Below are 24,211 nucleotides of genomic sequence, written 5' to 3'. Positions count from 1 at the left end.
GGTGTGCCAACTTTTTTTTTTTATATACATACACATGTATCAGGTATTGATGTTTTCCAACTTGCCTAAATGGCTTTAAAAAAGCATTTTATCAGTTCATTTTAAGCAACATAAAGACTACACAGAGACCATCTTTGATAAAGGTCAAGATCTTGGAAGAAAGCTTCTTGTGTAGTTTAAGCAGTATGCTTCATTAGAAGAGTTAAAAAAGCCAATGTCTTAATTTGCACACTTACAGAATCAGGTGTGGCTTTCTGTGTTTATTACCTATATGGAAGGTTGCGATCTTCTGACATAGAGCCAATACTGTCTCCAGATTCTGCCCTGGGGACTTTAGTCCTTTGGAACTTTTCAGACTTCAGGCTTGCATCACTGATACTGCTACCTTCACCAGTTGACTTCGAAGGAGAACCAAAGGCCTGGGGAGAAGAAAAGGTTATATTACAAATATCTGTCCACATTAATCACGACCTGTGTCCTCTCACCTTTACTTGTTTCACAATTACATATAAGCAGTAAATTTGGAAGCTGCTTAATATTTTTTAACAGACATTTTACAAGTATTTCCTAGGACATGAAGCAAGCTATTTTTATTTATTTATTTTAGACACACCAACAGAGTATTGAACTCAAGGATTTCGCCCTTAGTTTTCAAACTGGTACAGTTACAAAATTACTTCTCTTCAGATTTTCATCAGTAACCACTTCACTGAATGCGTGTACGTATGAAATCCAGCACAAGTAATAGATGTATATACTCAAGCTTGATTTAGGAGAAGTTAAACCACTCGTTTAGCAGAGCATCCAGTATACTATGCTACTTTCGGAGGAAAATAACTTTACCTCAGTATGTTTGCATTAGCAAAACATCATTTGTAACTTTGCTATTTGCCCGTGTATCCCAATACAAGATATCACTGTTCACAAGCAAATTGTACATCCCTGTGATAAACCGGCCCTTCCACACCTCCTAAGAACTCTCACCTCTGGACCAACAGATTCCACTAGAGGGGTTAACAGAGACATTGACGAAATATTCAGTGACTCTTCCTGCTCATCCTCATCACTTTCACCTTCCAGGCTCATACTCATTTCTTTCTTCAACTTTTCTATGTCTGGACCATCCTCTTGAAGAACTTCAAAAATCTCATTTATCACCTTTGAGCTATTCATCTCATCATCCACACTCATTTCAACTTCATATACTTCATCTGAAGGGTGATGTTTTAAAAAAAAATATTAGTAGCATCAAGACTAAACTCTTCATTCTCATTAAGTGAACAGAAAGATGTTAACAGGCCAATTATTTTTGGTTTTCAAGTAAGCTTGATTAAAAAGCATTTTTTATTGTAATCATACATATAAAACCCTGAAGTATAGTCCCATCCTTATTTTAATATACTGTTATCACATATACTGCATAATTGATACAGACAGGGAATAAAAAGATGCACTTGTTAGACAAGTTTCAACATTTTAGTTCAAACAAGTCTGCATCTTAACTGCAAGTCCCATAGTAGAGCAGTCATTTCTGTTCTTTCCCAGTAAACTATAATATCAGCATTTTAATATTCCTTGAAGGCTTGAATGTCAAGAGAAGGATTATGATAAAAGTTCTGATGTGTTTTATATAAGCTGCATTACAAAACACATGAGTGTCAGCAGATGTATAGTGAATTCATTGTTCAGACTTGAAGGATATTAACACTCCGCTGGACAAGTAGCAACAGATAGCTAAGTGCGTTAATATACATCTACTCAATACAAACCTTTCGATTTCTCAGCAAGTTGGTCAAGTTTTGAGACAGACATCGCTTTTACAGGGCTCTTTGGCTCAGTGATCTTCAGAGGGCTGGGTTTATCAGTCTCTTCATATTTAGGATCATCTAAGTTTATGAAAAAGAAGTCACTGAGATTATGTCTATCCTTTGAATTTTTTTTTTCCAGCTATTGAATTTGGAAGTTTGATAATATAGCTGACAACTTACAAAAAGCCCACTAGATTAAGTATTCCAGTTAGCTTGCTGTCAAAAAAAAAAAAGCATTAGAATATATACCTGCCACAAACTATACAGTTAGATTTCTATCTTATAATCAGAACACTGATAGCAGCAGAAAAAAAAAATGCTGAAACTACAATGGAGTGCAGCCACTCAAGAGCAAAAAGGAAAAATGTAAAAAAAAAAAACCACACCAACCAAAAAACCCCCACCACACAAAAATCACCACACCCAAACGCAACTCAAGAGCAGGATACAATCCTGTTTTTCTAGAAGCACATTTGATAGCCTGTTTGTCCATAATGTCTATAAGAAGTGTTAACTAAGTTCACTCTTTTTTCACAGAGAACTTGGAGGCTCTTCCACTCACTAAGCACCAGAAAGGATGTCATGAGCATCTCTGAATTCTTTTCACGTCCCGTACTATAAGAATTAATATCATAAGGGGATACTGACAAGGGAAGAGTTCCCTCCCATCAGATTATTGTGGAAGTTTGTATACTCAGATACTGTATAGATTAAATCTGTAACTGACGATTCTCATTCACTCTCTCTACACTTAACATACACGAAAGTATGAAACATAGGTAAACCCACTGAGAAATGAAAAGGCAGTCTGCCTTGCCAGTCTTTCCAGCGGTATAGGAGTGCAGAGTATTATTATCATACAAGAAGATTTAGACAAATCAGTAACCAAACAAGAGATCTATTTCTGTATGTCAGTGCTATTAGCCTCTTTATCTGCTCGTGAACATCAAGGGCAGTGCTTCAGTCCAGTATTAGCCACAGGCGAGCAGTGACAGTTCTTACCTGAAGACTCTACGCTGGGAGCCTTTACTGGCCTGTCACCTGCTGGTGTGTCTTCTGCTGATCCAACAGCAGTGGCATCTGAACTAGGAGGACGTTTTGGACTAGCCTGAGATTGGCTTTCCTGGCAAAAATAAAAACATAGTACATTCAGGAGGTAATGTTCAAAGTGACTAAAAAAACCTGCTAGAAACACACACATTTTAACATCTGCTAGGAAAAAGAAGTTACTTATCCAATATCAAGAAGGGTCTTATTTATTTATGTAAGAAATTCAGCTGAAGTACTAAATACTGAATTGATTGATTGTGTGAGGAGCTTTCTTTTGGTTTTAAAGTTATAGAATATAAAAACCACACATCATAAAAAAAAATCAATTGACTTAAAGCAGTATCACTTGTCTCAATTGATTCTGCAGGAGGCAAAAAAACCCTAATAATTTGTTAGTAATCATACAAACCACTTCAGAAGCGGTCTTGCACAGCCTCAGCGTTCAGAAAGCATAGGTTTTTACCTTTTATTTACATTTGCGCATCTATCCCTGTGTTCAGAACGTGTTAATGCAATTCACAGACTATCATCTTTTGACACATGGAGGTAGCACATTACCATTTTAGCTTCTGGAAGTTTTCTCTTCGAACTTTCACTTTTCTCTGCACTCCACAGATTGCCCCTATCAAACCGGCCACGGAGGCATGCAAGTTCTCGTTCACGTTCCTAAGCAAATAAAGCAGAATGGCGAAAAAGCTGACGGCTTTAAGATGTCAAAACATTTCAAGTTCCTCAGGTGGTTGCAGAACAGTAAGAATCTTCCCCTAGCTTATAAACAAGCTATGAATGTAGCAAGTCATACCTGCTTAAGCTGAAGCGCTAAACTGGCAGTAGAGGAATTTTCATTTTGTTTGAGAAGCCTTTCCTGGATTGTCCTTGTATTTGGGGTAACAATGGGTGTTCTGCACCCTGGAGTATTCGTAGCAGGACTCCGTGCACTACGCTCTTGACAGCGCTCCCCAAAGCGTTCCAGGAAGGGCTTAATTCCTGATCCCCCTACAAGAACAATTGTTTTGCCTTGAAAGAAACTCTCAAAAACACAGAAAGAAATCACTGCAATTTTGCATCCTGCTGAAGGTTCTCAATGAAGCAGTTAAGCTGTCTCCTTTACAGCTCTTACTCCGTTATACTTTATACAAACTAAACCCGAAGTGCAAATCACCACAGTAACAGAACTTTGAAGCTAATAAAGCAGAAGTCAGAGCAAATAGATGTCCTTCTCTTACTAAAGTCCATGTGTGATCCACCAGTTATTTAAACCGGTTTGCTTTTTCAACGTTTCCTCTGACCAGCCTCATTTGCATCCTTCACGTAAATGAGCATTCGAGTGCATAAAGCAGATACATTGTTTGGCATCCATCCCACTTTACTGAGCTTGTCTTTTATTGTCAGTATATCTAGAGAAACACGCTTGCTCTACGGGTCATCATTTCAAAGAGGGCAGCTGTTAGTCCAAGTTTCTGACCCAACAAGCAGTTCAATTTAAAACTGGGGATGATCGCTTGTTTCAACATCAATCCTACCATTGAAAAGAAAGACACTATGCAAAGTTAAGGCATCTACGTGGCATTTAGCTTTGATTTCTTCTAACACATGCAGACGCTTTACCTTATATCGATTGGATACACATAGTATCCAAAAATTTGGAAGAAGCTTTTAATAGTCTCAATGTTAGCAGGATACATTTTAGATAGAGAGAAAAGTTAGATCGATTTTACTCTCAAGAGTTATGAAAATGTGCAAGAAAATATCCTTGCAAAATATGGAAGCTGTACAATTTATGATAATTATCATGGAACTCTTCAGGACTTTACTCAAGTTACAGCAGGAAATAGGTATTATCTGATATGTTACCATAAATTCTTAACTAATAAGTAGTTTTCAACACAGGACACATAAGCCTAGTTTGAATGAACATTTATTGAAGATGAAAAACAGCTTACCTGGTGTTGTGGGTTTACCCTTCGGTTCAAGTTGCACATGTGTTCCTTTGACTGGCTCTTCTTTGGACTGAACTGGTTGAGGCAAAGTTGATTTTGCTGTTTGTGTACGCTTTTCAGTTTTCTGAGGGCTGCAGGGATTCTCAGTTTGCGGTTGTCGTACTTCAGATTCCTTAGAACAGGGAACAGTGACTCTTGAGGATGGTGTTAAAAAATTGTTTGGATCCTTAACAAGGGATAAAGGAATAACATTAAAATGAGCCTATACATTCTTATTCTCTCAAGAGGAAAAAGAATGAATGCAGTCTGCATAGCATACTATAACATAACACACCTATTCCATCAACAATAAAAAAAGCTGAGAACAAGGTTTTTTGTAGATTTTTTTTAATCCAGTGTTTCAAATTGTTTCAGCATTTGATTCCAGGTACTTCTGCCAGCTACTTTAGGTATTTTCCCACATTTGCCTAAACAAGACTGCACATGGCAGATATTGCCATTTCATAAATGTCATAAATTGAACAACAGATATTTGGTACTACTAATTTCAGCATTCTGATTGAATTTTCATACAGTAGTAATACTTACAATTTAAGTCAATCAACTATATGAAGTTACAGAGTTACCCAATATCTCTGTAAGAAGCCCCCTCCTGATGGTCAAAAGGGCAGCAATCAATTACTTTGACATCAACTTTTACAAGACTTGGGTAGACTGATGTTTAAGTCTCAATAAAAAGGATGCTAATCTGCTTCATGTTTGCTATTTAAAAAAAAAGGGGATGTGGGACTGCAATAAAGCAAAAGTTGTAAGTAGACTAAAAATCACTCACACCAAATCTTTAAATTCAGATTAAACAGTTATGAGTTAACATTCATGTCCCCCCCACCCCGATACTCAAATCAATTTTTAATCAGCAACTAAATCAGACACTCACCGCTATCTTTGAGTTTGCTGATTTATTAATAGAAGCCTCGACAAGCCTTTGAGAACAGGATGCAGCTTCCTGCTTTACACTGCTACTATTGATTCTAGCAGATGCTCCACTTGTAGTGGACAATTTGGATAAACAAGTAGTGCCAGGCTGTTCTTGTGCATTGTTTTGCTTTGCAGATGGATGACTTAGGTCATCTTCCCAGGAACCAATTGTAGCAGCAAGGTTGGCTAAACGGCCCCTTCTCCCAATGGGGGTATCACTTGCCAGGGCATTAGATGTCTGCTTAGGTGGAGAAACAGACAGATCTTTTGACTTGAGGGGAGACAGAGGCACACACTCAGAAGGATCTGGAAAAAAGAAAAACATTTATTTTGCTAATAAAATATATTGAGACATATTTGCATCGTTTGTATTTTGCTATATATTGAGTTTATCAAGTTAGATGTTCTTGCCATCAACAGAATCAAGCTACTAGTATCAATACCTTCAGAGCTAATCAAGTTTAATTAAAGCTCATTGCAAAGCCAACACATTTTTAACCAAGCAGTTTACTAGGTTTACGTTACTGTTGTGACGAGCAAGGCGTCACACTGGTAGGGAAAAGATGTATAAAATTAAGCTGTGGTCAACAGTTTCATTATTTTAGGCCTTCCCCAGTGCCATCTAAGAATTCTTTATGAAAACATTAGCATTCACACACACAAAGTTATCTTCTGATAGCAAACATCATCATCAGTGCAAACACTGAAAAACACCGATACTGTTTAGCGAGTGAAACGTACCCTCACTCTCCCAGCAGCGCCGCTGTTCTGCCAATTTCTGCATACGTGTTTTGACTGAAAGGGCTGCAGGAGTCTCTGACTCTGTGTTTGTTTTTCCTTTCTCAAGAGGCTGAACCAACGAAGCCCTGTTAGAAGCAGCTACGTGCAACTCTGAAGTCATCTCAGGAGACTGATGGCTCATGGAATTTGAAGGAACTGGCTGTACATTCTCTGAACTGGAAGCTTGGGTCTCCATATTGTTAGGGCAGAGCCTCTTCGATGGTGATGGCTTTGTACCAGGTTTCACTGTACAGGTCAGAGTATTCAAGAAAATTAGTATTCAAACAAACAATCTAAAATATTTTCAGAGACAGTACAAAACTGTAATGCAAATAAAGTTATGATTTATGGATACCCTGATATGCCTCCCAAAAAACTGCCCTTCCCAAATTCTACCAAGCACAAGGCACTATTTTTGGCATTATACAATTATTTTTAAACAGCTTACTAATTACTTAGAGCATCTGCTCTCAGGTTAGGCTAAACATTAGCCATATTCAGTCCTAGTGGTCAGATAAACTAAATAGCGATGGATGCAGTTAAGATAAACGCTAAGTGTTTTCACTTGCCCTTGGAAAAAAAAAAAAAAAAGGAGATGGGACTTGTATCAAAAGACAATCTTTATTAAACTTGTTGCAAAATACCTTCTTCATCAGGAAGAGGAGCCTGGTTACCAGTTTCTAATAAAGGCTCTCTGACCCTTTTGGTCTGCATTGTGGGTCTCACTCCCATCTTGGGCCGCTCAGCCATTTTCTTCTGCAGGTTCTCTCGCCTGGCACGGGTTCTTTCAAGGAGTTTCTGAGTAGTCAAGAAATCATGTGTTACTGTACATTGCAATAAGTGCGTTAACTAGTAATAGCTCAAATTAAAAGTGTTTGAATTTTATATAGCATATACCAAGATCCACAATACCAGAAATTTATAGGGAAGGCTACATTAAGACAAATGCAACTCTCAGATGTTGCTAATTGATCTACTGCAATGCAATGCAATAGAAATATTCAAAAGTCTGGTTTTCTGACTGGCTATCTCCTCCTGAAAGCAGAACGAACAAAACATGTTTTCTACACTGCCAACTATATGTTTTTTCTATCCACCTCCTTTTTCTCACTCTGATAGCCCCTGATCTCCATGCTTTGATTTCACCATTGCAATACCTACTGCTTCTCCCATTTTCAGCAAATACCTGTTACACAAAAGGTAGCTCACACTTTAGCACATTCCAAGCTACCTTCTTGCTACGTGGCCTGTCAGTACACGTTTGCAGGTTATCTGAAGTTCTTTGGCCTACAAGACAGATAACAGGCTGCAGCATCTTCTTCACACAGGCAATGGTTTGGGTCTTTTCACCTAGCCACAAACTTTCATGAAAATTGTAGAAGCAGTTAAGTTCAAGACATCTACTCTTTTATTAGGAGGAGGTGAAGCTAGTCGGTAGGTTCCAAAGTTCTGGTCATTAAATCAAAGTGTCTCCCATTAGCTTGGCTTTCAAAGGAAACCAGGCTTAAGAGACACAAGCAATGGCAAAATTAAGAAGAGAAGGGAGGCTTCTATAGAGCCTGAAGTAGTCAGAAATGTTTGAAAGTAAGTACTTTTTTTATTGAATCACTACATGGGTCTTGAACTGTCAAGTCTTGCTAGTAGGTTTTTTTTGACACATTGCTAAAGCATATGGTAAAGTCGCCTGATTGGCACTAACCCTCTAACAAAATAAAACAACATTGAAATGATTGCCAAGTGGTCATAAAAAAATTCAACAAATGAAATGCATAGCTGTTAATATTAAAAAAAATTGTTGCTATTACACCTAAATCAAAAGGTGAATTTCTGTTCCTCAAGCTTAAGTTAAGAAGAATACTGACGTTATAACTACTTGTCTTAATAAACAGGCTATTTATCACAATATATCTGTATACAGAACATATAAAGAGATACCAATTAAGCTAACAACATTCTCTTTCATTCCTTATATGTTGGAAATTTGAGTACTATGATCATATTCCATCCAAAACAGCTGTTTTAGTAAATGTTCCACACTAGTGAAAGTGATTCCTTATAGCATCCAAGTTTGAAATATGTTGCTTTTAAAAAAAAAAATATATTGCATTCATAGATCATTATCACTCAGTTTGATCACATCTAAAGGATACTTAATTATTCCTTTGATCTAGGTTTTAAGGCACTTTAAGACAAGAAATTGTGTTATTGAACTAATGGCCTTTAAAGGGAAGCATATAAACTGCACTTGTTTGGTGGCACATAAATTATTGTGAGAACTGTGCCAGGCATTCTCTGTCCTGTTGTACAGCAATTAAATACACATTTCACATTTTTAACTGTCTAAGGCTGAAGTCTTAAACAATGTTCCATTGTAGGGCAACACAGGACAAATGGAATGTCAATCTCAACAGTTTTTTGTGAAAAAAAACCCAAACAAACAAAAAAGGGGAGGGGACACATGGCATGCCAGGAGTTCAGTGCAAGTTCCATGGCTAGTTGTGGACACAAGTCAAGTTTCCCTATTTCAACCTCCAAAAGGCAGAGCTACAAAGTGCAGGTAATACCCATATAAATAAAATCTTAAACGCTATATAAATTAACTGTTCTTCTTGCACAAAGTTGAGTATATCTTCCACAACAGTATTCCTACAGTTCTATTCAAATGCAGTCACATTCCTTTCTGTTTTGTTAGTTCAGTAAAATGGAGTTTCAGTTGTTACAAATAGGATGTCACTTCCCAAGAATGCAGGCCTCTGCTGTTGAACTCCAGCTCCTATTGGGTTTTTGTATCTCAAGTTTTCCATGCAACTGCCGTAATTCAAACTCTGCTATTACACATGATGAGTAAGCCAGTCACCAGAACTTGAGACTTACCCTGCTGATGAACTTACAAAGTATTTGCTACAAGTACGTTCTCCAAGCATTCTGATGACAGCCAAAGTTTCAGAGTAGGACATACCTATTTCATTACATCTAGAAATTTGAGAACTATTAAGTTGCAGTTAGAGGATCACAGTTGGTGTTGCAAAAGCACCTTCTAAAAATCAGAAAAGGCCTTTCCACTTTAAATGTTGATGGACAATTTTGCATTTAAAAAAAAAGTATGTTTTAAAGTACCTGTTTAGCAGTATTAGAGAAGATACTCAGGTCCATATGTGATTATAAGAATTTGTTTAACTACCCTGCTTTACTAGCAGAATGCAACAAAGAGAACAAATTTACCCATGACACTGAAGGAACAGTTAACCTCAAACTTCACATATGTAAGTTTTCCCCTGAGCAACTGCATCACTTATTTCTCTTTGGTCTTCCTCCATGCTAGGAAACCATACTTTGCTCTATGAATGTTAATAAGTATTTTGAAGTACAAAATAACCTAAACTATTTGTAACATTCTGTAGTACCAAACAAAGCATTTTGTGCAAGAAAGGCAAATTATACAATCAGCTATAAACTGAAAATCACAAATAGTATGTTCATCGTGATCCTAAAAAAGTATCCACTGCACCATCTTCTCAGGGCATTCTGTATTAATAGTTTGGTTGAGATTCAGAAGGTTATTAGTTTTTGCTTGTAAGATCAATCAAAAGAAACATTATTTCAGAACTGTCTGATTTGAAAGCATTCCACTGAATCTTACGTCAAGATTTATTTGAGCTTAAATTCAGTGAGACCAGGACAAAATTTGTTACTGTAAAGTGATCAGCAAACACTGAACTAACAGCATGCTTTGGCCAATTAAGGCTCGCATTACGCTGCTTTACATAATCAACACTTACAGTGCCTCACCAGTTCCCTGCAAGTAACAGAGCATGGTGATTTGTAGGCAAAGATTATCTGAAAACAGTTAAGCTAAGAAAAGGTTATATTAAAAGAAAAAAAAAAAAATCAGAACATAAATACTTCATAATAGGTGATAAAAAGCTTCCTTTTCAGGAAACCTTTCTGAGGAAAGTTATTAAACTTCAATACTAACACACTAATATTGATCAGATTTTTACACAACAGCGGAATGTACTCCACAGCATAAACATTCTTGATAAGGCAACATTTTAGGTATTCTGCAATCCTAGCTAACATTTGAATGAAGTTGACTCTAAGGAGTGGCCTTGCAGTTGGTCATAGCTTTTCAAAGTCAGTTATCTACAAGAAGGGCGTGTTGAGGTTGGAATATCTCCCAGCGTGCAAAACCATTTTAAACTTGATTCAGTAGTCTGGACTTGAAGTTTATTTAAGACTAGTCAGATCATGTCACTTGCTACCAATTAAGGAAGGAGGTTTTAGATGTTTATACTTAGCAAGCCTTTACATGGGGGTAGGGTAAATCTGCCTTGGCATTACACATTTAGTAAGGTATTGATCTGCACATATTTATATTCAGTTTTTTAAATCAGTTCTGTGCAGTTGCCTTTTTGGGGCACTCAATTTATTTAAAGTATGTCAATTTGTTATACAGATTTTCAAGGGGAGGAGAGAACATTTCACTAACTTATTTGATTTGGATTTTTTTTTAAAGTAGTTTAGGTTTTTGTTTAGCCAGGCTGTGGATTGAAGGCCATTTTTATTATGACATTTCTCAAAGCAGTCACAAGACAGCTCCACAGCTTTACATCTGTCACACGTAAAAATCAGAGTACAGTACAGCATCTTTAAGAAACCTCCAACCTTCGTACAGATTTAAGCTGGTCAATTCTACTCATTTTGTTACAATTTTGCCTCTGTAAAATTCAAGCACACTCAGGCAAATCCACCCTAACAACTGACCACTTCTTTTTTTAAAAAAGAGGAACTGTGTCTGCAAATGAAAGCGACCAATCACGGGTGGCAAGAATATCAAATAGAAAGCATTTTTAATCAGATGGTCGCTGCTTTGGGCAAACTTCCCACTCGACTTTTAGATACGGCAGGCACAATGCCTGTCAATACCACTCCCATCGGCTTCCAGAGTCCTTTCTGTTTCAGCCGAAAATCTTATCTGCCAGGCACACATGAAAGACAAACACTAAAGCGCTAGGAAACGCAGTCAAGTATCAGCCCGGATTAGAAAAGGTCCTCTCCTTCGCAACCCCTTGCATGAATAACCTTTGTCCTCTCCTGGAAGAGACCTGACGCCCCACAAATAGCTGGGCGGCTGCAACGTTGGAGGTACGAGAAAGACGAGGGGACAACGAGAGGTGGCAAGGAGACCTGTCTCCCCGTTACAGAGAAAGAGGCTCTCTACAAGCCCACGAACCCCCGGAATAACGTGTTGGGGGACGGGGGGGCACTGACAGGCCTTAGCCAGGAGCCGGGACTGGGAGAAACTATTCCGCCCCAACAGCGCGGCCACAAGGAGCAGCTCCCCTGCGGCCCCCGACCGGCCCTTGCCGCCCTCTGTCCCTGCGGCACCCGCCACTGACAACTCGCCCCCTCCCCGGATCAAGCCCCAGGCGCGCCCCCTCGACAGCTCACGACTCGGGGGTCGGCCCAGGCCGTGCTCTCACCTCAGTGAACGGGTCCATCGCTGCTGCTGCTGCTGCTGCTGCTGCTGCTGCTGCTGCTGCTGCTGCTGCTGCTGCTGCCGCCCGCGCTCGGCCCGCTGCCTCCGGCCGCCCGAGCGGCAGAACCACCCCAACCGCTCCGCAGATTTGAATTTCAGCGCCCGCCTCAGCTGCGCATGCGCCCTGCCACGCCCGCCGTGGAGTCACGTGACACCCACGAGCGCGTGCCCCGGCCCGCCCCTGCCGCGTCCCAGCCAGGCAACATTCCGCCCCAGCGGGCATTGATTGACAGGAGTGCTATCCAATCCGCCACCAGCCTGCCCTGTGAGGGAGAGGGCGGGGACGGGGTAGGCGCGCAGGGAGCTGATCCGGGCCGCGGCACCGGTGGCCTGCGCGGCGCTCCGGGCTGGCTCTGCCTTTCCCGGCTGTGGGAGCAGGCGAGGCCTCGGGTGCCGTACCCCCGGGCTCCGGGCCTGAGCCCCGCGTGTGGCCGTGCCGCCCAGGGTTTCCGTGTGTGGCATGCAGGGAGTGCTTCCAGTCATGGCGGCCCCGTCACCTTCCCTTCCTCCTCCTCGTCAGCCCAGCCCGGCGCGAAGTTGTGGGGTTTTTTTAAAGAGAACGGGGGCTTTTACCTCCCTTACAGGCAGATAGAGCAATACTGCCAGGTGGACTCCACATCTTGATGCGGCTGCTCAGTAGGAGTGTCCCCTCAGCCATTGAGATCTGAAGCTTTATTTTTCAGCTGGCATTGACAGGAAAACATGATTTTAATGTTAATGTGTGCATGGAGAGGATACTTAGCCCAGTGCAGTTGCAAAAGTTGTAGCTCCTTCTCATGGCTTTTACGTTTCTCCTTGCATTGCAGCCCATGGTCAAATCAAACCTAACGCCCTAGCTCTTCCCACCCTCCCGCCAGCCTCTTCTCTCCTTCACTGACAGACCTTTCTTAATGTGCAGGTGTTAGGGGCGCGGAATTGGCAGAGACCCATCGGGTGCTCGGATCCAGCCATCACTATCCAGGCACCATCTCTCACACCCCTTCCCATAAATGTGTTGAACGCTGTAGCAAATACAGCTCATTTTTTGCCTCTACTGTTCCCTCCCTGGGAGGCTGCTATGGGCCTGATGGCCCGAATGACTAAACCCTGTCAAATTTCCAGTCTTATCTATACATACTGACACCCCTTTATACCTTTTTGCTCCTATGTAAATAGTGTTCATTACCTTCCATGAATGTCCTTCCTATCTAGTGTTGTCCTTGCATTTTGGATTATTTATAGGCAGCAGTCATTTCTTCTTCCAACCTTTGCTTTGCGTTACTAAACTCACCATACTCTTCTAATCGTCCCTCATTAGAAAATCTTTCCAATGCCTCATTTGCAAACAGCATGGCATCAGCATGCAGTGGAACGTAAAAATACAATATCAAATAATCCTTTTCTGAAGAAATCTTCAAGATTGGACACCCTGGCCAACAAATGTCCCTGCATCATTCTCAGATAAACATGGGTTGGAGCAGCCCAAGGTCCAGCGTCAGAACTTGCTCACACACCAGGCTGAATATTGGGACTTACCAGACTGGACTCATCACTCATTCATGATCTATGAACCAGGCTTTATTTCCTTCAAGAGCAACTAGGTATGGCTATCATTGGGAAATAACAGAAACATTCCTTTAATGAAGCAGTAGAGAATCAATGCAGGCAAATAGGAGAGACAAAATAGCCAATATGGAGCTCAAAGTCATCAGCAGAAAATAAAAAGAGAGAATTACCTTTAAGTCTTTTCTTGCTCCTGCCATCCCAAAGGAAGAAAAGTCATGCACAATTTGAGCCCTTTAAATATAACAGAATTATTGCAATTTAAACATGCGTTCTGCTTTACAAGTGGATCTATGAGATTTATACAGTGTAGCTCCAGCCATCGTTGGTTTCCAAATGTGGCTTCATCCGTTGCTGTCGTCTTTCAAATGATAGAGCATAGCGCATGATGTTCAGCCTGGAGTCCAACCAAAATGCTGTTAGCTGCACTGTTAGTGTACATAATAATCTCATCTGCTATTTAATATTAAAAAAGAGGGAAATAATCATGCTTTATTCTGTAAAATAAATTTCTTGTAAAAATTATTTCTGTAAAGTATATTCTGAAAAATGAAATTGAGATTCCTAGGAGTGTATAACTGCTTAAAACGTCAATGCAACGTGCATGTGACAAATGTCCTTTCCTTTTGGTCTCTACAGAGCCAGTAATTTCTTCATCATTTTGATCCAGAGTCAGTGGGGCCCTGCTAGAAATAAATAGAATACTTAGTTTCTCATCTTCTCAAGGAGTTACGTCTGTCTTCCAGAAAAGTAATGGACAGTAAATAGATCTTACCCTTTTATCACTCCAAAGAGCCAAAGAAAGTCAGTCTTTTTCAGGAATGGTGCTATAAAGTGGCTATGAGATCTGTTGTCTGAGTAATGGTGGAGGGTACAGCCCGTAGCAATGGAATTTCCAGTCAGGGTTATTTTTTTCTTAATAAAACTATTTGCAATTTATGGGAAAAATCAACTGATGTTTCACAATCTGAAAGCATAAAGAAAAAGAGAGGGAAAGAAAGGAATGCCATGTTGAAACCAGCAGAACAATGAGCCGGCTCTGCCTGCTGAACAGCATTATATTTTATGCCAGCCTTTTGCATTCAAAAATTATGAATCACACCCTTCACTGTCTCCTCACCCCACGTGATATGGTTTAAGATTTCTTCTTGCCCGGGGTAAGCTAATGAAAAGTAATCCCTTCTGTAACAATAAATAACACAATACAAAGCACTTGGGGAACCGTTTTTGCTGGCTTGCAGTTTTCATGGGAATTGAGAGCATGGGCACGGCAGCCAGTCGTTTGTCTTTTAACATGGCAAGAAAAAGGTTTTTACTTTCCCAAGTTTTCCTTCAAAAATTTTTAAAGCATATTGACTGTTTTCGGCGGTGTATTTTCATTTTTAGAAGGTTACAGAAGTTTGCATTAGCACTTTAATAAGAATGGAGCACTTTTTAACTAATAAGGAGATCAGTAGCCAAAGTTTTTGTAGTTCTGGCTTCCTTACAATACCGATACAATCATAAATGTAAAATATTAAAGGCGAAAATGCTGATCCTAGTGTAGTCCACTGTATAGCTCCATTCTGTAATCCTCAGAGAATATTTCCTAGAACTTTCTTTCTGCTGAGAAATTGACTTCACGATTTTGATTCCAAAGGAAAGATGAGAAAGGTGCTTCCTTTGATTCACAGAAAAGTCTCAGTAATCCTGTCATTTAGAGAAAAATACTATTTTCCAACTTATAATTTCCTTTTATTCACAGTTAAATAATTCAAAGTGAAAACTGATGCTCACCTATCTTCCTCTTGCAAGCAGATTCAATCTATTGCATGGTAATACAGTGCATTATAATACAGGACATTGTACTATTCCTTGTAGTTTAGATTGACCTTCAAAAGGCATTTTTTACCAGCAAATTCACTCTTCCGCTAATCAGTTGGAGAGCTGTCATGATTCTGATACTCATTTCACAGTGGTAGTGTGATTGCATAGGATGCCATAGAGAGGAGAAGGAAATGTATAGTCTAGTACAGAGTGTTGTGCATCATTATTTCCGGACTATAGTCCCATTAGAATGAATTCTTCCGGGTGACTTCAGACAAAGGGTTTAACCTTGGGGAAGAGGCAAGGAGACAGCCCTTGCAGAGCTTCTTGAGGACTGTGCCACCAGCACGGCCATCCCTTTCCCCTAGCCCACCATCTGTTTGCCTCCAGCGGATCCTGGAGGACGCATGGTACAGGTCTGACTCTCCATGTCTCGGTGCCTAAGATGAAGCCAGGCTGTAAGAAATTCCCCTCTTCACAAGCCACACAGGTCCTGGGACCCCTGTATAAGGGAATCCTGCGCTACAGAAGAGCAGTAAGAATATAATACCGATGCTTTCCTCAGTGATTCTGAAATGAGGACCGAATTGTGCCTTCAGATCCTTTTAAATATCCTAGCATGCCAGAGACTTGGTGTGGGAAAAGGCAATTTCGCCCCCAAACAATGAATATGAGGGCTGGTGTGTATGGCAAAACACAGCAGTTTGGATTAATCTGTATTTTCTATTGCAAATATTACATAATCAGAAACATTTTGATGGGCAGCATTTCGGATCTGTTCTCTGTGCCAAGCCAAAGGCGATTATATTGCTTTTGTCAGCTCCTATGATAATCACAGAGGCAACTTAGGCTGACGTTATCCGGTAAAGGAATATATTTATGCCAGTAATAAGACAGGTTTTGTGAGTAAGTAACCCAATGCATGACATGGATTTAAATTAGCAATGCTCAGAGCACAAGTCTCTCTTCTAGTAGCCTGAGTAGGAAACTGATAACCAGCTCAACCAGACTAAAAGAATGTGAGACCCCGTAGCCATTGCAGTCTAACTTTTAGCTGGGACTGTCCTTTATTGTACCAAAAGACTTAATTTATTACTCTGCCTTGGTAAGTGTAGTTGGGGAGAAAATCCTTTAAATGGGACATTGGCTGGAGGAAAATATGCTACATTTTCAGAATGTACAGAATGAATGTCAAACAGTGTGAATTTTATTTGTTCCCTCACTTGTCATTTGCAAAATATGGGAGGTTCTCAAGAAAATGCTGGCTCGCTGAAGACACCATTTATATTAAAGGTTGGAAAAGCACACCATCATTTATATTCTACACTAAATTACCATATGATGACATGGATGGATTAGTGATAACTGTTTTCAGAGCTGAAATGCACCATCTCATATGAGGAGTGACTGAGGGAAAATCACACAGAAATCAAAGGTGGAGGGAAAAGCAAAAACATGGGGAGAAAGAATAAAAAAAAGAGTGGAGAATGGTAAATAACAAGGGAGTATAACAAAAAAAAACAGGAGGAAAAGACAGAAGAGAAAATATATTAAAATGGAAAAACAGTGAAAAAAGGAATGAGGCAAAACTCATATTTCATTAACAATAAGAGACAGTTGTCAAATGGACTCAGTTTCAGAAAAAATCTCTGGGTGATTGAACTCTGCATTTTTACAAGGCTGTGGGAGTTAGGAAACATTTGCCTGTCATGCACTGAAAAGATTTATTGTGTTCACAGTTTTCTTAGTATAATATGGCATTTGTATCACTAAATCACGGAAAGTTTCTCAGGACCTTTCATTTAGGTCTCCTGACTGATTTACAAAAGAGAAGGGGAATAAGACTTCCTTCCTTTGTGTCTCAGTTATAAAATACCCACTTTTCTTTCTTTATCCATACAGTACAGCTGTACCATTTGCTGACATAAAAATTCTGAAATGAAGCAGAGGGCTTGAGAGTACTTAAGTGCCATTATGTTAATTTAGACCACGATGTTAATTTACAGTACCTGAGACTTGCTTGCAACTCTGCAGCATAACACAAACGGAGTAATCGCATAAGCACATCAGCAATTTCACCAGCCAAATTGTATGACATTTCGTATTCTTGAAATAATTTTCTGAAAGATGGAAAAATTAGGAGATTCTTCTTGAAAAAACATTTTTCACCAGTAAAAGTGTTCTATCAGCTCTAGTTCCTCTTTGAAAACTCAGTATGCTGTAAGCTCAACAGGTGATAATTTTCTGACCTCATTCTTGCCATCTTAGTCTCATATTTTAAACAAATAAATGAAACTATAGGACATACATAAAATAAACCATAAATGATCCATAAGGAAGGCCAAGAATGTTACCTACAAAATTACCTTAAAGTTTTTAAAACTAAAGTAGGTGCTTCAAGTTAAGCATAGCCTATACGCTTTGCTAAACAAGGAAAGACCTAAGGATATGAAACGGGTTTTACATCAGTTCATGATATTTTTTTTCTCTTTACTTTCCATGTTTTCCTCTGAAAAAAAGTCCACACAGTAACATGAAATCTTTTCTGCAATAGTAGCATGTTTACACTAGAGGGTGCTACTTAGACAGGATTTTAGACTGCTCAGTGTTTTGCTTTGGAAACCTTTTTCAATATTTGGAAAAAAATGCACGCCTGAAATAAGAAGCAGCTGTTTTTAGAGGGAGAAATTCTACTGAAATTTGAACAAACTAATTAAAATGTAACAGTGATGACATTTTCCACACACGTACCCATGAGGGACACTGGTAACACAGTCATCTCGGCTTCAGTAGAAACTACATACATAATTACACTGAGGCTGTGTTAGACATGAGTAAATATCCCTAATATTTCAGTCTGCTTTTGCTTAAAAAACTATTGTGGCATGGAAAATAAACTAAAGGAATATGAAAATAAGATCATGGCTCATTGTAAATGAAAGGGACAGAAACATCTGATAGAGTAAAACATGAAGTAGCAGTCTATAGTACAAATAGAGCATCACCGAATGTCTGGGTGCGATGTGATGGAGGGTTGCCTCACCTTGCAATAAACCATGAAAGAAAACAAAGGGAATGGAAATGGCCAAGAGGTTATTTTAAATAATTCTTCCCTCGTCCTTCCAGCAGTGGTGAGGATTGTCATAGGCCTGAACATGTCTCTCCACATCTCCAGGGGCTTTGGCTGCCTGGAGTCAGAGCCCACATCGAGATGGTGGAGGTCTTGGGCCACGAAGAGAGCTGCTGCTCCCTGACAACGGTTTGCAAGTGGCTTGGTGTGGGCAGCTTGTCTTCTTATACGTCTAATCCAAAAATCTCGTTTGAACTCAGCAGATCTGTAAGAAGGCAAGACGGTGTGTGCCCTGCACTGCCCCCACTCAGAGACTCTGGAGGTGCAACTCTGGGACCCTACTAACACCGTGATAAAGTGGTACCCAGGGAATCTCCAAAACCAGACATGAGATGGAAGAGAATAAAGTCTGAAAAGAACTCTGTCTTGGTTTACGCTTCTCCCAAGCTTGAACACTATTTCCATCAGCTGAATTTGTCACTGGTATCACTTGAAAGGGATTATTCACCATGAAGTAAATAGAATTACCCCAGCTGTTTTATAGTCCCATCTAACCCCACAAATTGTGCAGAAACCTGCAAGGTAAAGCTCGGTAGCAGTGCCAGGCATGACCTTGGAAACTGGAAAAAGAGAGTGGGCTTACACCTTGGCCGCTGCCCCTCATTGAGTCCAGTGCTTCTTGAAAGCAGGACTTACCAGAAGACCACCTTCTCCAGGCCAGGCAAAGCCCCTTCTGCTCTACAGATCCTGTCCTAAGTGAGAAGATCTGGATGTCCCATGAAATTTAATGCTTTGATGAAGAAGTAGATCATTGCTCTTTTCCAGCTGCTGGATCTTTGCCCACTGAGGTCAACTGCGAAGGGTTCCCTGCTCCCAGCGCTGGCGCTCCAGCTCTGGGAGAGCTGGCAGGCAGGTGAGGCCCCTTTCTCCAAAGCACCATGTAGTCATGCCTGTTTGTTACTGCACACGTTGCATTTTGTAAAAAGCTGCTATGATGGTGTTCGGTGTTTCTTGGATATCCCCTTTTATTTTCTAAGTCTGTTGTATAGCCTGGACCAGCAAAAAACGGGGGATCAGGTAGGTGGTGTGGAAGAGGAAGGGATAAGGAAATGAATGGCAGTAGGGAGAGAAACTTGTGCATTGACAAGTGAAGTCCCCACCTGATCAGCCAAAAAGGGCAATGCATTACTATGAAAACATTTGCTTTTCTACTGAAATTAACCCAGCACCAGAAAAGAGCTAGCAGACTTCAAAATGCCCAAAGACAAAGTAGGAACATTTAAAAAATTCTCATTATATGGGGGCAGATTGTCGTTAGCCCTGTGCTGCCTGACCTGGTATTTGCGTTGCCACAGCAAGGTATCCGTGACTCATCTGCAGGTGTTTGCAGTTCAGCAGGCAGCCTGCGCTCGCTCGGGCTGCCTGCCAGCCCTGCCTGCCAGCCCTGCCTGCCAGCCCTGCCTGCCACTGCTGAAGGCAACGTCCTGCCTTTCTCAGAAGGAGCCCTGTAGTGACAAGGCATTGCTGCCGAAGTGGGCAGACGGTTAGAGGAGGAAAGGTCAGGAGGGGTGTATTGGTCCATTGGTCCATCCTGTAAGCAGGTGCATGCTTTGCTGTGACTAATGTATTTATATATCCCAGTTCTCTGCCATAGGAAAGCAGCCTCTTTTTTCTTAGTAGGTATATGTGCATTTGTGAGTGTACAATAGACATCTCTGATTTTTTTCTCCATATGGTAATGAACAAGAGTCAGCTATGTTTGTAGGTTCACATCATGAGGATCTTACATTGCTTTCACTTCTCTGAACTTTACTGCAAGGTTTGCCTGCATTTTGTTTCCCCTTGTTGGGCTGGGTTTATGGTATTGAGCCTCCTTAGCATAAAGCGGGAACAAATTCAGTGGATAAATCAATCTGAATACTGGAGCTGTATCAAGTTGTGCTCTTCAAGGCACCTTAAAATAGCAGTCCCATTGAATAAGACTATGAGTAAGCAGCTCCCACAAGCATGTGCTGCCTTTGCTGTGTACTAGAAACGTAGGACCCACCTGGATTCAGACGGCAATGTTAGACATTTCAGAAGGCATTTCTAGAAAGAATATGTCTGGAAGGACGGTCAGTTGGAGTCACTTGGTGAATGAAATTGTTTGGTCAGAAGATATTCAGCCAGCTAAGAGTCATTAAGTTGGGGAGGGGAGGCTAACCTTGCCACTCTGATGGCCCTGAAGCTGTGCCAAATTATGCAGAGTTAGTTAAGGACTCTGGTTCGCAGCTTTCCTAGTTCCTCAGGGGTTCTTTCCTGTCAGCACAGAGAAGTGGAAGAAAGATGTTGGTGTGAATATGGGGGAGGAACCAAATAAATCCGACACTAAAACAAGTGTGTGTGTATATACGTATATGCATATTTAAAATCCAAATGCACATATACACATATATATTTATATATGCGTGTGTGCGTGTTTGAATTTTGCAGTGTTAGCTTGTGACAGATGCAGAGATCAATAAAATGTATCACTGCTCTTCCAGACTGTACATGTTGCAGAGCTTATTGATGCTGATATTCCTATAAAGATACTCTTCTGCACGCAAGACATTGCAGTATTTTTGACTGGGTGAATATGAAATTATCTCTGAAGGCATGACAAGGTAAATCTGAAATTATCTCTGGAAGTAATGTTATATTGAAGCCAAAATACAAGATGCATGTCAGCTTTAATTCTGTCTCCTAACAACGGATACGTGATACTACGATATAGATCTATTTGTATGGTGGAACTGTATTATTTAAGCTGTATTCCACAGTGTGGCTCATCTACACCATACCATTTGTCCCCATGTCCCCTCACCTTGCTACGATGTGACCTGTGCCAGCTGCACTGATGGCCTCCAGGAATTTTTTCATGACAGAGTAGCTCGTCTTTTTTCCACTGTCCATCCGAACAGACTTGCAAGCTAAGATGCCTTTAAGGTCAGAACTGCTAGAGGTACATTAAATATATATATATATAGCATTCTTGTCATATTGAGATACTTAGTAATGTTTTTCTTGACTGAGCTTTCCACGTTATGCTTTTAATCAACAAATGTGACAAAGCTTGCTCAGAGCCAAAGCAGAAAACAGGGGCAGGTGGCCTTTTAGCATCCCTCCTCTGTGCCTTCTGCTACTGCCTTTGGCATGCTCTTGCTAGAGCCAGGAGCTAGCATGACCTAACAAAACCTTCAAGCCACCCTGCAAAGGAAAAAGGCCAGGAGGAAAAGCAAAAAAAAAAAAAAAAAAACCAAAAAACTGAGGCAGCAGATTCAGAGGTGACTGAATGCCCAAGCGCTCGGTGAAAAAGGACTGACAGACACCAGGGAGAAGTAGGCAGGAGATGAGAAACATGGAGAGAAGGCATCCAGCGGAGGGAGGAAGGAGAGCGGATAGATGTGTAAAATACACATCAAAAGCTGGAGTTACCAATTTCATTGCTATGGCTTCCAAGCATATATAAAGTATCATCTCTAAGAGAATTTAGGGTCTACACAGCAAAACCATTGGGGAGTTACGGTAAAATGGTACATTGACTTTATGTTGTAGCAGCCATCTACTGGTTCTTCATCTGCTGTGCTGATTGTTTGCAGTGCTTGAACCAATTCACAGTTTGGGGTTTTTTTTTCTGCAATTGCCATGTATCACAAGCAAACTCTAACCCATCACTGACAGCTTGGTCTCTCTAAATTTAAAAGTGTTTATTCAGTTCCTGCAATTTGAGATTTGGAGATAAGCCTGCCAGGTTCCAGATACTACGCTGTTAGCAAAGTACTTTAGAGGGTATTTTAGGTTAAACTTAGACATGTTGACAGAGCATATATCTTCTCTGTTCCTCAAAGAATTCAAGTTAAAAGGGACATCAAATTTGTCAGCTAGATGGAAGTGTGTCTCAGCACTAGCTCTTCATTAGCAGACTGAGAAAAATGACACCTCAGTCTTTTCATAGCTGGTCTTAAGACTGCCTGTCTTTGACTATGTGTGAGGCAGTAGTAAATAAAATGAAAATATGTGCTTTAAAATCTTTTTTTTTTTTTAATTATTGCCTGTGAAGACTGATATGAAAGCAGACAGAACTATCTGATCAGCGTCTGCTCAGCCGTATGATTGCATACATGCAACTGTCTATAAGAAGGATTCACGAAGTTCAGTAACTTTTCCAGGCAGGACACAAAAAGGGGTTCTCAGAAGTATCAGCAAGCTGTGATCTGTGGAATTCCCATCCCTGCTACGTGATGATACAGTCAGACCTTATACCTTATAGGACGATGTTATGGAGAGGATCTATGTATACACTGCATTGCAGGTATGAATTTATTGATGGGAGGGAAGGTGGCAGACATTTAAGCTATTCAACCAAAGCAGCGCGCAACTTCCCAGCTCTCCTCTCCCTGGCAGATCACTACATTCACATAACGTATGTTGAGCATTATTGTGCTGTTAAGTCACTTTCAATTAAATTGCTTTCTCTGTTAAGTGTTGACCATTTAGAAAAGTAAATGCATTAACACACTAAAATGTATTCTTGTGTACTCTGACTTCAGTGACGCCCATAAGTCTGCATGAAGAGTACAAAATCTTCCGACACCATGCCTTCATTAATTGGTTACACAACTGTAATTGCTAAGGTAGAATAACTTGTTCGTATTTGAAGTTCAATAGGCATTTGAAAACGTGCAGATTACATTTCAAGGAGTGGAAGGTTTCACAAGCAAAGCAAGATTGCACAAGTAAAGAAACAGAAGGGTGCAACGTAAAGTCTATCTTCTGCTTTGAATTCTATTTCTTACTTATCAATGTATGACAACCATCTTGATTACTAAAATCAGTTATTGCCCCAAACTGTTGTTCTGATGCAACTCCTCCGTTCTCTTTAGCAAGGGACAACAGCTCCTTGTCATAGAATCATAGGATCGTTAAGGTTGGAAATTACCTTGAAGATCACTGTTAACCTATCACTGCCAAGTCCACCACTAAACCATGTCCCTAAGCACCACATCTACCCGTCTTTTAAATACCTCCAGGGATAGGGACTCAATCACTTCCCTGGGCAGCCTGTGCCAGATGCCCAACTACCGTTTTGGTGAAGAAGTTTTTCCTAATATCCAACCTAAACTTCCCCTGGTGCAGCTTGAGGCCGTTTCCTCTCATCCTATGACTCGTTACTAGGGAGAAGAGACCGACCCCCACCTCGCTACAACCTCCTTTCAGGTAGTTGTAGAGAGCAATAAGGTCTCCCCTCAGCCTCCTCTTCTCCAGACTAAACAACCCCAGCTCCCTCAGCCGCTCCTCATAAGACACGTCCTCCAGACCCTTCACCAGCACCCACCCTGCTGAGCACCCTTGTCCCATGCGACCCTTTCTCTGCCTGCCTTAGGCCCAGCAGATAATTATCAGTCGTACCAATTATTATCAGTTACAGCAATGATGATAGTTGATAATTATCCATGTACTGCAACGCAGTCGCTGGATTCAGAGCAAGTTCCGCCTGCCAGACTCCTGCAAAGGATAACGCTGAAAGCCCGTCGGTGTTGCTGGCACCTGACGCCAAGCCGGGCGGCTGCGATAAAGCGGGCTCTTTCGGCGATGTTTTTGGGTGCAGCTCGGTGCCCGCCCCGCCGGCGGCCATCCCAGGACAGCGGCAGGACAGGGCCGCCGCCGCCTCCCCCCC

General features: G+C 40.8%; 1 protein-coding gene and 1 long non-coding RNA gene across 3 annotated transcripts in view; both read right to left on the bottom strand.

Moving 5' to 3' along the window:
- Positions 1 to 12,191, bottom strand: part of ANLN (anillin, actin binding protein) — a 30,126-nt gene extending 17,935 nt beyond the window's left edge. The window contains exons 1-11 of one of the 2 annotated variants that reach the window (XM_087767870.1): positions 12,040 to 12,191; positions 7,201 to 7,354; positions 6,518 to 6,802; positions 5,736 to 6,082; positions 4,802 to 5,024; positions 3,661 to 3,854; positions 3,417 to 3,524; positions 2,811 to 2,931; positions 1,770 to 1,886; positions 985 to 1,211; positions 268 to 419 (exon numbers count right to left, since the gene is read on the bottom strand). In XM_087767870.1, the coding sequence (XP_087623996.1) occupies positions 268 to 419; positions 985 to 1,211; positions 1,770 to 1,886; positions 2,811 to 2,931; positions 3,417 to 3,524; positions 3,661 to 3,854; positions 4,802 to 5,024; positions 5,736 to 6,082; positions 6,518 to 6,802; positions 7,201 to 7,354; positions 12,040 to 12,057 (1,946 nt within the window). In that variant the 5' untranslated portion in view covers positions 12,058 to 12,191. The remainder of the gene's footprint in view (positions 1 to 267; positions 420 to 984; positions 1,212 to 1,769; positions 1,887 to 2,810; positions 2,932 to 3,416; positions 3,525 to 3,660; positions 3,855 to 4,801; positions 5,025 to 5,735; positions 6,083 to 6,517; positions 6,803 to 7,200; positions 7,355 to 12,039) is intronic. The other variant, XM_087767862.1, reaches the window with a different exon arrangement.
- A 1,469-nt stretch (positions 12,192 to 13,660) lies between these two features.
- On the bottom strand, positions 13,661 to 24,156 carry LOC148057569 (uncharacterized). Its single transcript, XR_015706988.1, has 4 exons — positions 23,944 to 24,156; positions 17,453 to 17,563; positions 14,413 to 14,604; positions 13,661 to 14,320 (listed from the first exon to the last, which is right to left on the bottom strand). It is a non-coding gene; the product is annotated as an uncharacterized LOC148057569 (long non-coding RNA).
- Positions 24,157 to 24,211: the final 55 nt, after the last annotated feature.

The sequence above is a fragment of the Nipponia nippon genome, unplaced genomic scaffold (genome assembly GCF_047370975.1).
Source record: "Nipponia nippon isolate SJK-2023a ecotype South Korea unplaced genomic scaffold, ASM4737097v1 scaffold_1, whole genome shotgun sequence".
NCBI classification, from domain to species: domain Eukaryota; kingdom Metazoa; phylum Chordata; class Aves; order Pelecaniformes; family Threskiornithidae; genus Nipponia; species Nipponia nippon.
The sequence above is the reverse complement of the archived record's forward strand: the minus strand, read 5'-3'. Positions and strand labels throughout refer to the sequence as shown.